Source organism: Tachyglossus aculeatus, chromosome 6 (genome assembly GCF_015852505.1).
Source record: "Tachyglossus aculeatus isolate mTacAcu1 chromosome 6, mTacAcu1.pri, whole genome shotgun sequence".
NCBI lineage: Eukaryota > Metazoa > Chordata > Mammalia > Monotremata > Tachyglossidae > Tachyglossus > Tachyglossus aculeatus.
The window spans coordinates 5000433-5011452 of NC_052071.1; the positions used below are offsets into that span (position 1 = coordinate 5000433).

The window sequence follows — 11020 nt, forward strand, 5'->3', positions numbered from 1 at the left end:
CCTCTCCTCAGAGACCCCCGGGGTGAGGACACAGAGACTTCTCTTCAGAGAACCCCGGGGTGGGGGACACAGAGACCTCTCAGAGACCCCCAGGGATGGGGACATGGAGAGACCTCAGAGACCCCCAGGGTGGGGGGGACACAGAGACCTCTCCTCAGAGACCCCAGAGACCTCTCCTCAGAGACCCCTGGAGTGGGGACATGGAGAGACCTCTCCTCAGAGACCCCCGGGGGTGGGGCAGAGACCTCTTCTCAGAGACCCCCCGGGGTAGGAGAGACAGAGACTTCTCAGAGACCTGTCCTCGGAGAGACAAGAGACCTCTCCTCACAGACCTGGGTGGGGGACACAGAGACCTCTCCTCAGACCCCCCAGCGGTGGGGATACAGAGACCTCTCCAGAGAGACCAGAGACCTCTCCTCAGAGACCCCCGGGGTGGGGGGGGGGTACAGAGACCTCTCCTCAGAGACCCTCGAAGTGGGGACACAGAGACCTCTCCTCAGAGACCCCCGGGCTGGGGACGTGGAGATACCTCTCTTCGGAGACCCCCAGGGGTGGAGACATGGAGACCTCTCCTCAGAGACCCCCGGGGTGGGGGGGGGGACACAGAAACCTCTCCTCAGAGAGGCCAGAGACCTCTCCTCAGAAACCCCCAGGGTGGGGACATGGAGAGACCCCCTCCTCAGAGATCTCAGGGGTGGAGACAGGGAGGCCTCTCAGAGACCCCCGGGGTGGGGGGGACACAGAGACCTCTCCTCAGAGACCCTCAGGAGTGGGGACGTGGAGAGACCCCTCCTCAGAGATCTCAGGGGTTGAGACAGGGAGGCCTTTTAGAGACCCCCGGGGCGGGGGGGGGGACACACGGACCTCTCCTGAGAGAGACCAGAGACCTCTCCTCGGAGATGGCCAGGGATGGAGAGATGTAGACCTCTCTTTAGAGACCCCCGGGGTGGGGGGGATACAGAGACCTCTCCTCAGAGACCCTAGGAGTGGGGACACGGAGACCTCTCCTCAGAGACCCCCAGTGGTGGGGACAGAGATCTCTCCTCAGAGAGACCAGAGACCTCTCCTCAGAGAGAGACCCCCGGGGTGGGGACATAGAGACCTCTCCTCAGAGACCCCCAGCGGTGGGGACACAGAGACCTCCTCAGAGACGCCCGGGGTTGGGGGACACAGAGACCTCTCCTCAGAGACCCCCAGGGGTGGGGACATGGAGAGACCTCTCCTCAGAGACCCCCCCCCGGGGTGGGGACATAGAGACCTCTCTTCAGAGAGACGAGACCTCTTCTCAGAGACCCCCAGGGGTGGGCACAGAGACCTCTCCTCAGAGACCCCTCCTCAGAGATCTCAGGGGTGGAGACATGGAGACCTCTCCTCAAAGACCGCCCCCCCCCGGAGTGGGGACATAGAGACCTCTCCTCAGAGACCCCGGGGTGAGGACATGGAGAGCCCTCTCCTCAGAGACCACCCCCTCACCCCGAGATAGGGACCCAGAGACCCCCAGCAGACAAATGGTGGAGCCACTGCAGCCTGTCAGCTCCCTGTGGGCAAGAAATGCATCTGTTTATTGTTGAATTGTCCTCTCCCAAACGCTTAGCACACAGGAAGTGCTCAGTAAATAGCACTGAGCGATTGAAGCAGCAAGGCCTAGCGGAGAGTTCCCCGGGGTTGGAAGTCGGAAGGTCATGCGTTCTCCACCTGGCTCTGTCCCTCGTCTGCTGTGTGGCCTTGGGCAAGTCACCTCACTTCTCTGTGCCTCAGTCACCTCACCTGTCAAATGGGGATGAAGACTGTGAGCCCCCCAGTGGGACAACCTGATCACCTGGCATTCCCCCCCCAGCACTTAAAACGGTGCCTGGCACGTAGTAAGTGCTTAACAAATACCATTATTAATAATCTCTTATTATTACATTATTCATGATGATTAATAATGTATCATTAACACATTATTATTAATAATAAATTATCAAGTGCCATCGAGTCCTTTCCGGTTCATAGCGACTCTGTGGGTGTAGTTTTTCCAGAACGTCCTGTCTTCTGCTATAACACGTAACCTTGCTAATGCTGTGGAGGAACCGTTGTAAGAAATACCATAATTATGAATGAGTGGATGGATGGATGAATGATGATGGAGTCGGGGTGAGAACCCAGGTCCTCCCGTCCCCCAGGCCCGGGCTCTAACCCTTAGGCTTCCCTCACTGGGAGACGGCGGGTGTTGTCGGAAGTCGCGTTATAGCGAGGGCGGGCTTCGCGATCACGTGACGACACCAACGGCCGCGGCACCGGCGGGAAAGGACGGGCGTGTGCGCATGCGCGGCCCCACCTCCTCCCCCCCACGTGATACCTTCCCTCTGATTTTCCCCCCCGTTATTTCTTCCCTTCATTCATTCATTCATTCATCTATCCATCCATCCATTCATTCAATCGTCTTTATTGAGCGCTTCCTGTGCGCAGAGCACTGTACTAAGCGCTTGGGAAGTACAAGTTGGCAACATCATCATCAGTCGTATTTATTGAGCGCTTACTATGTGCAGAGCACTGTACTAAGCGCTTGGAGTTCATAAAGAGACGGGCCCTACCCGACAGCGGGCTCACGGTCTAGAAGGGGGAGACAAAACAAAACATATAAGGGGGAGAAAGACGACAAAACAAAACATATAAACCAAATAAAATAAATAGAATAAATATGTAAAGGTAAAATAAATAAATAAGTAGAGTAGTAAATATGTACAAACATATATACAGGCACATATATTCCCTCTGATTCAGACGACAAAACATAAACCAAATAAAATAAATAGAATAAATATGGACAAGTAAAATAAATAAATAGAGTAATAAATATGTACAGACATATATACATATATACAGGTACATATATTCCCTCTGATTCAGACGACAAAACATAAACCAAGTAAAATAAATAGAACAAATATGGACAAGTAAAATAAATAGAGTAATAAATATGTACAAACATATATACAGGTACATATATTCCCTCTGATTCAGACGACAAACAAAACATAAACCAAGTAAAATAAATAGAACAAATTTGGACAAGTAAAATAAATAGAGCAATAAATATGTACAAACATATATACATATATACAGGTACATATATTCCCTCTGATTCAGACGACAAACAAAACATAAACCAAATAAAATAAGTAGAATAAATATGGACAAGTAAAATAAATAGAGTAATAAATATGTACAAACATATATACATATATACAGGTACATATATTCCCTCTGATTCCCCCCCCCCCCCGTGATTTCTTCCCCTTTGATTCTCCGTCTATGAATTTCTCCCGTGATTCCTTCCCTCTGAGTACCCCCCCCCGCCACCCTCGGGAACTACCTTTCCCAGAGGGCGACGCGCGGGAAAGGAGGGCCGGCGTGTGCGCGTGCGCGGCCTCGCCCTCCCGCTCCCCGGAACTATCTTTCCCAGAGGGCGAGGCGCGGGAAAGGAGGGCGAGCGTGTGCGCGTGCGCGGCCTCTCCCTCCCGGGAACTACATTTCCCAGGGGGTGCCGGGGCGTCGCCCGGGAAAGGAGGGAGCGCGTATGCGCGTGCGCGGCCTCTCCTGCTCCCACCTCCCCGGGAACTACATTTCCCAGCGGGCCGCGGGGGCGGTTTTGCGGCGCCTGCGCGGGGGGCGGGCCCCCGGATGTAAGTCGGGACCGGCGGCCCCGAGAAAGAGAGAAGAGGAGGCGGCGGCGGCGGCGGCGGCGGCACTTTTGCCCACGGGTCCCCGGAGGCTGACGGTGAGGGCTGGGGGCGGGATGACCTTTCACCCCGATCACCCCGCGTGACCCCCCCGCCCCCTTTCCCGTGATCCTCCCACGGGGGTCCCGTCCCCCCTGCCCATCCCCCCCCCCCCCATGGGATTTCCGTCCGTGGGACGGTCCCCTTCCCTGGAATTCCCTTCCCTTCCCCCCCCGGGATTCCCTCCCTGGGATTCCCCCCCCCCCCCGTGATTCCTTCTCTCTGATTCCCCCCCGCCCCGGTGATTTCTCTCCCTATGATTCCTTCCCTGTTATCCCCCCTGATTCCTTCCCTTTGATTCTCCCCCTGGGATTCCTTCCCTCTGATTCCCCCCCTCTGTGGTTTCTTCCCTGTTATTACCCCCCCCTCCCCCGATTCCTTCCCTTTCATTCCCCACCTGGGATTCTTTCCCTCTGACCCCCCCTTCCCTGTGACTCCCCCCCCCCGTGATTTTTTCCCTCTTGATTTCTCCCCTCCTTGTTTCCTTCCCTTTGATTCTCCTTCTGTGATCCCCCCCATGATTCCCTCCCTCTAATTCTCCTCCTGTGATTCCCCCCGTCCCCGTGATTTCTTCCCTCTGATTTCTCCCCCCACCCATTGATTCCTTCTCCTTTGATTCTCCACCTGGGATTCCCCTTCCCGGGATTCCTTCCCTCTGATTTCCCCCACTCTGTGGTTCCCCTCTCTCCGCCGTGATTTCTTCCCCGTTATCCTCCCCCCCCCCCCCCCCGCCCCTTGATTCCTTCCCTTTCATTCCCCACCTGGGATTCCCTCCCTGGGATTCTTTCCCTCTGATTTCCACCCCCACCCCTTGTGATTTCTCCCCCGACCCGTGATTTCTTTCCTCTGATCCCCGCCCCCCCCCCATCGGTGATTTCTCTCCCTGTGATTCCCTCCAGTGATTTTTTTCCCTCTGATTTCTCCCCCCCCTTGGTTCCTTCCCTTTGATTCTCCATCTGTGATCCCTCCCTCTGATTCCCTTCCCATGACTTTCTTCCCTCTGATTTCTCTCCCCCCCCCCCCCCCGATTCCATCCCCTTTGATTCTCCACCTGGGATTCCCCCTCCTGGGATTCCTTCCCTCTGATTCCCCCACTCTGTGGTTCCCCCCCCTCGCCGTGATTTCTTCCCTGTTCGCCCCCCTTTCATTCATTCATTCAATCGTACTTATTGAGCGCTTACTTGTGTGCAGAGCACAGTACGAAGCGCTTGGGAAGTACAAGTTGGCAACATGTAGAGACGGTCCCTACCCAACGGTGGGCTTTCATTCCCCACCTGGGATTCCCTCGCTGGGATTCTTTCCCTCTGATTTCCACCCCCTGCCTTGTGATTTCCCCTCCACCCGTGATTTCTTCCCTCTGATCCCCCCCCCGTGATTTCTCTCCCTGTGATCCCCCCCCCGTGATTTTTTTCCCTCTGATTTCTCCCCTCCTTGAGTCCTTCCCTTTGATTCTCCATATGTGATTCCCTCCCTCTGATTCCCCTCCTATGATTTCCCCCGTGACTACTTCTCTGTAATTCCCCCCCGTGATACCTTCCCTCTGATTTCCCCCCCGTGATTTCTTCCCTCTGATTTCTCCCCCCCGATTCCTTCCCCTTTGATTCTCCATCTGTGAATTCCCCCCTTTATTCCTTCCCTCTGATTTCCCCATAATTCCCCCCCCGTGATTCCTTCCCTGATTTCCCCGTGTTTTCTCCCCCCACCCGTGACTTCTTGCCCTGTGATTGCCCCTCCCGTGATTTTTTCCCTGATTTCTCCCTTCTTTATTCCTTCCCCTTTGATTCTCCATCTGCGACTCCTCCCCATGATTCCTTCCCTGATTCCCTCCCTCTGATTCCCCTCCTATGATTTCCCCCGTGACTTCTTCTCTGTAATTCCCCCCCGTGATACCTTCCCTGATTTCCCCCCCGTGATTTCTTCCCTCTGATTTCTCCCCCCCGATTCCTTCCCCTTTGATTCTCCATCTGTGAATTCCCCCCTTTATTCCTTCCCTCTGATTTCCCCGTAATTCCCCCCCCATGATTCCTTCCCTGATTTCCCCGTGTTTTCTCCCCCCACCCGTGACTTCTTGCCCTGTGATTGCCCCTCCCGTGATTTTTTCCCTGATTTCTCCCTTCTTTATTCCTTCCCCTTTGATTCTCCATCTGCGACTCCTCCCCATGATTCCTTCCCTGATTCCCTCCCTCCGATTCCCCTTCTATGATTCCTTCTCTCTGATTCCCCCCCCCCCCGTGATCTTTCTCCCTGTGATTCCCCCTCCTGTGATTCCTTCCCTCTGATTCCCCTCCATGTGATTTCCCCCCTGCGATTTCTTCCCTGTGGTTCTTTTCCTCTGTTCCCCCCCGCCGCCCCGTGATTCCCCCTTGAGATTCCCTCCCCTTCCCATGCTCCCCCCACCATGATCCCCCTGGGCTCTGAGCTCCCCCTGGGCAGCAAATGTGTCTGTTAATCGTTCTGTCATCCTCTCCCAAGCGCTTAGCACAGTGCCCCGCACGCTGGAAGCGCCCAGTTAATGGAATGAATCCCCCCCTCCATGGTTTCCCCACTGTGATCCTCCCCCGTAGCCCCCCTGGACTCTGACCCCCTCTCGGGCAACAAACGCATCCGTTTATGGTTTTGTCTTCCTCTCCGAGGTGCTTAGCACAGTGCCCCGCACACCGGAAGCTCCCAATAAGTACGATGGAATGAATTTCCCCCTCCATGATTTCCCCACTGTGATTTCTCCCCCACTCCCCTCCGTTACTTCCCTTCCCCACCCCCTAAGGTGGAAAGTTGGGGGGCAAGAGGGGCGGCCCGGGGCGAGAACCAGGGCCGGGTGGGAAGGGGCTTCCTAATGATAATAATAATAATAATAATAATAATAATAATAATAATAATAATAATGGTATTTGTTAAGCGCTTACTATGTACCAAGCACTGTTCTAAGCACCAGGGTGGATACAAGCAGATCAGGTTGTCCCACAGGGGGCTCATAGTCTTAATTCTCATTTGACAGATGAGGGAACTGGGGCCCAGAGAAGTGAAGTGACTTGCCCAGAGTCACACAGCTGACAATTGGTGGAGCCGGGATTAGAACCCACGACCTCTGACTCCCAAGCCCGGGCTCTTTCCACTGAGCCACGCTGCTTCTCTATATCCTTATAAAATGGGCGGCGAGGGGCTTGTGGCCCTCACGGTGAGGATAGGAGGGCCCGATTTCTCATCCCGGCTCTGCCGCTTGTCTGCCGGGTGACCTTGGGCGAGTCACTTCACTTCTCCGGGCCTCAGTTCCCTCGTCTTGAAAATGGGGATGGAGACCGGTCCAGAGCGCTGATTCTCGCCCGGGATGTGAGAGGTAGGTTCCGGGTTCAAATCCCCGATGAGTCCAGACTGTCAGCTCGTCGTGGCCGGGGAACGTTTCTGTTTATTGTTGTACGGTCCTCTCCAAAGCGCTCAGCGCAGTGCTCTGCACACAGAAAGCGCTCAATAAACACGACTGAATGAACAAAGACTGCGCTGGGACAGGGACTGTGTCCAGCCTGCTTAGCTTGGATCCACCCCAGCGCTCAGTACAGTGCCCTGCACATACTAAGCGCTTCGCAATACTACACGCCAAGCGCGGGTAGACCTGAGCCCCTGCCCTTGAGAGGCTGGTGGCCTGTCGTGTGCAGAGCACTGTACTGAGCGCTTGGGAGAGGATAGTAGAGTGGGTAGGCAAGATCCGCCACTCATCATCAATCAGTCGTATTTACTGAGCGCTTACTATGTGCAGAGCACTGTACTAAGCGCTTGAGAAGCAGCGTGGCTCAGTGGAAAGAGCCCGGGCTTTGGACTCAGAGGTCATGGGTTCAAATCCCGACTCCGCCAACTGCCAGCTGTGTGATTTGGGGCAAGTCACTTCATTTCTCTGGGCCTCAGTTCCCTCATCTGGAAAATGGGGGTTAAAAGTGTGAGCCCCACGTGGGACAACCTGATTATCTTCTGTCCACCCCGGTGCTTAGAACAGTGCTTGGCACAAGTGCTTAACAAATACCAACATTATTATTATCATCTCCCACAGCGCTTAGAACAGTGCTTGGCAGATAGTGGGCGCTTAACAAATACCATCATCATTATTATTATTATTATCATCTACCCCAAGGCTTAGAACAGTGCTTGGCACATAGTCGGCGCTTAACAAATACCATTGTTATTATTATTAGCATCTACCTCAGCGCTTACAATAGTGCTTGGCACATAGTTCGGCGCTTAACAAATAATACCATCATTATTATTATTATTGTTATCCTCTCCACCGGTGCTTAGAACAGTGCTTGGCACATAGTCGGTGCTTAAGAAATACCATTATTATTATTATTATCATTTACCCCAGCGCTTAGAACAGTGCTTGGCACATAGTAAGCGCTTAATAAATGCCATTATTATTATTATTATTATCATAGTTGGTGTTTAGCAAATAAAACCATCATTATTATTATCATCATCTCCCCCAGCGCTTAGAACAGTGCTTGGCACATACTCGGCGCTTAACAAATAATACCATCATTATAATTATCATCATCTCCCCCAGCACTTAGAACAGTGCTTGGCACATAGTCGGCGCTTAACAAATAATACCATCATTATTATTATCATCCTCTCCCCCAGCGCTTAGAACAGTGCTTGGCACATAGTCGGCGCTTAACAAATAATACCATCATTATAATTATCATCATCCCCCCCAGCGCTTAGAACAGTGCTGGGCACATAGTCGGCGCTTAACAAATAATACCATCATTATTATTATCATCATCTCCCCCAGCGCTTAGAACAGTGCTTGGCACATAGTCGGCGCTTAACAAATAATACCAGCATTATTATTATCATCATCCACCCCAGCGCTTAGAACAGTGCTTGGCACATAGTCGGCGCTTAACAAATAATACCATCATTATTATTATCATCATCTCCCCCAGTGCTTAGAACAGTGCTTGGCACATAGTCGGCGCTTAACAAATAATACCGTCATTATAATTATCATCCTCTCCCGCAGCGCTTAGAACAGTGCTTGGTACACATAGTCGGCCCTTAATAAATAATACCATCATTATTATTATCATCCTTTCCCCCAGTGCTTAGAACAGTGCTTGGCACATAGTCGGCGCTTAGCAAATAATACCATCCTTATTATTATTATCATCATCCACCCCAGCGCTTAGAACAGTGCTTGGCACACATAGTCGGCGCTTAACAAATAATACCATCATTATTATTATCATCATCTCCCCCAGCACTTAAAACAGTGCTTGGCACATAGTCGGCGCTTAACAAATAATACCATCATTATTATTATTCTTATCCTCTCCTCCAGCGCTTAGAACAGTGCTTGGCTTGGCACATAGTCGGCGCTTAACAAATAATACTGTCATTATAATTATCATCATCTCCCCCAGCGCTTAAAACAGTGCTTGGCACATAGTCGGCGCTTAACAAATAATACCATCATTATAATTATCATCATCTCCCGCAGCACTTAGAATAGTGCTTGGCACATAGTCGGCGCTTAACAAATAATACCACCATTATTATTATTATCCTCTCCCCCAGCGCTTAGAACAGTGCTTGGCACATAGTCAGCGTTTAACAAATAATACCATCATTATTATTATTATCCTCTCCTCCAGCGCTTAGAACAGTGCTGGGCACATAGTCAGTGCTTAACAAATAATACCATCATTATTATTATTATCATCCACCCCAGCGCTTAGAACAGTGCTGGGCACATAGTCAGCGCTTAACAAATAATACCATCATTATTATTATTATCCTCTCCTCCAGCGCTTAGAACAGTGCTTGGCACATAGTCGGCGCTTAGCAAATAATACCATCCTTATTATTATTATCATCATCCACCCTAGTGCTTAGAACAGTGCTTGGCACATAGTCGGCGCTTAACAAATAATACCATCATTATTATTATCATCCTTTCCCCCAGCGCTTAGAACAGTGCTTGGCACATAGTCGGCGCTTAACAAATAATACCATCATTATAATTATTATCATCCACCCCAGCGCTTAGAACGGTGCTTGGCACATAGTCGGCGCTTAGCAAATACCATCATCATCATTATCATTATGATCTCCTCCAGCGCTTAGAACAGCGTCATTATTATTATTTAGAAGCAGACGCCTCCCCTGCCCGCGACCAAGCGGAGCCCCGGCGAGCGCCGAGCCGTCCGGCGCGTCCGTCCTCGCGGCCCGCGCCTCCGCCCGGGGCGGGGAGGGCGCCCGTCCAGGATGCAGACGATCAAGTGCGTGGTGGTGGGCGACGGGGCGGTGGGCAAGACGTGCCTGCTGATCAGCTACACGACCAACGCGTTCCCCGAGGAGTACATCCCCACGGTGTTCGACAACTACAGCGCGCAGCTGTCGGTGGACGGGCGGCCGGTCAGCCTCAACCTGTGGGACACGGCCGGCCAGGAGGAGTACGACCGCCTGCGCACCCTGTCTTACCCGCAGACCAACGTCTTCGTCATCTGCTTCTCCGTGGGCAGCCCCTCCTCCTACGCCAACGTGCGGCACAAGTGGCACCCGGAGGTGGCCCACCACTGCCCGGACGTGCCCGTCCTGCTGGTGGGCACCAAGAGCGACCTGCGCCGGGACTCGGAGACGGTCAGGCGGCTCAAGGAGCAGAGCCTGGCGCCCACCACGCCCCAGCAAGGGGCCGCCCTGGCCAAGCAGGTGGGCGCCGTCCGCTACCTGGAGTGCTCCGCCCTGACCCAGGACGGCGTCAGGGAGGTGTTCGCCGCCGCCGTCCGGGCCGTGCTCGACCCGCCGGCCAAGAGGAGCGCCAAGAAGTGCGTCCTCTTGTAGCCGCCGAAGCCTCCGCGGGGCGGCCCTGGCGCTCGGCGGCCACGGCCGGACCCGACCACCCTCCCCCCCGGCGCCCGTGGGGGTTCGATGTGCCTTGCCCGGGGAAGCGGCGCCCGCGGGCGGGGCGTCTACACTGGAACCGCCTCGGCGTCCGCCCGGGATCGGCCCCCCCGCCTCCGCCGGGCACCGGGGTCTCGCTCGGGCGAGGGGTCCCGCGGGCAGGGCCGTGACGGACAAGGCCTCGACGACGGCGGGGGGTCCCCCCCCCTCCCGCCCCCCGGAGACGGAGCCGCCCCGGCGGCGGATTTTAGCCTGGTACAGAATATACACTGGCACCTCCACCTTCTTCCGAAAAGGGATCCGTAAGGGAGACGACTGACGTTTTTAAATTAGGCGCCTCCAAACGGTAATAAAGCTTCCTTCCC

At 53.7% G+C, this 11020-nt stretch overlaps 1 protein-coding gene across 1 annotated transcript; it reads left to right on the plus strand.

Moving 5' to 3' along the window:
* The first annotated feature begins 3745 nt into the window (after positions 1–3745).
* On the plus strand, positions 3746–10683 carry LOC119929864 (rho-related GTP-binding protein RhoG-like). Its single transcript, XM_038748202.1, has 2 exons — positions 3746–3763; positions 9903–10683. Exon 2 carries the CDS (start codon positions 10020–10022, stop codon positions 10593–10595), a length of 576 nt encoding a protein of 191 aa, XP_038604130.1. The 5' UTR covers positions 3746–3763; positions 9903–10019; the 3' UTR covers positions 10596–10683.
* The last annotated feature ends 337 nt before the right edge of the window (positions 10684–11020 follow it).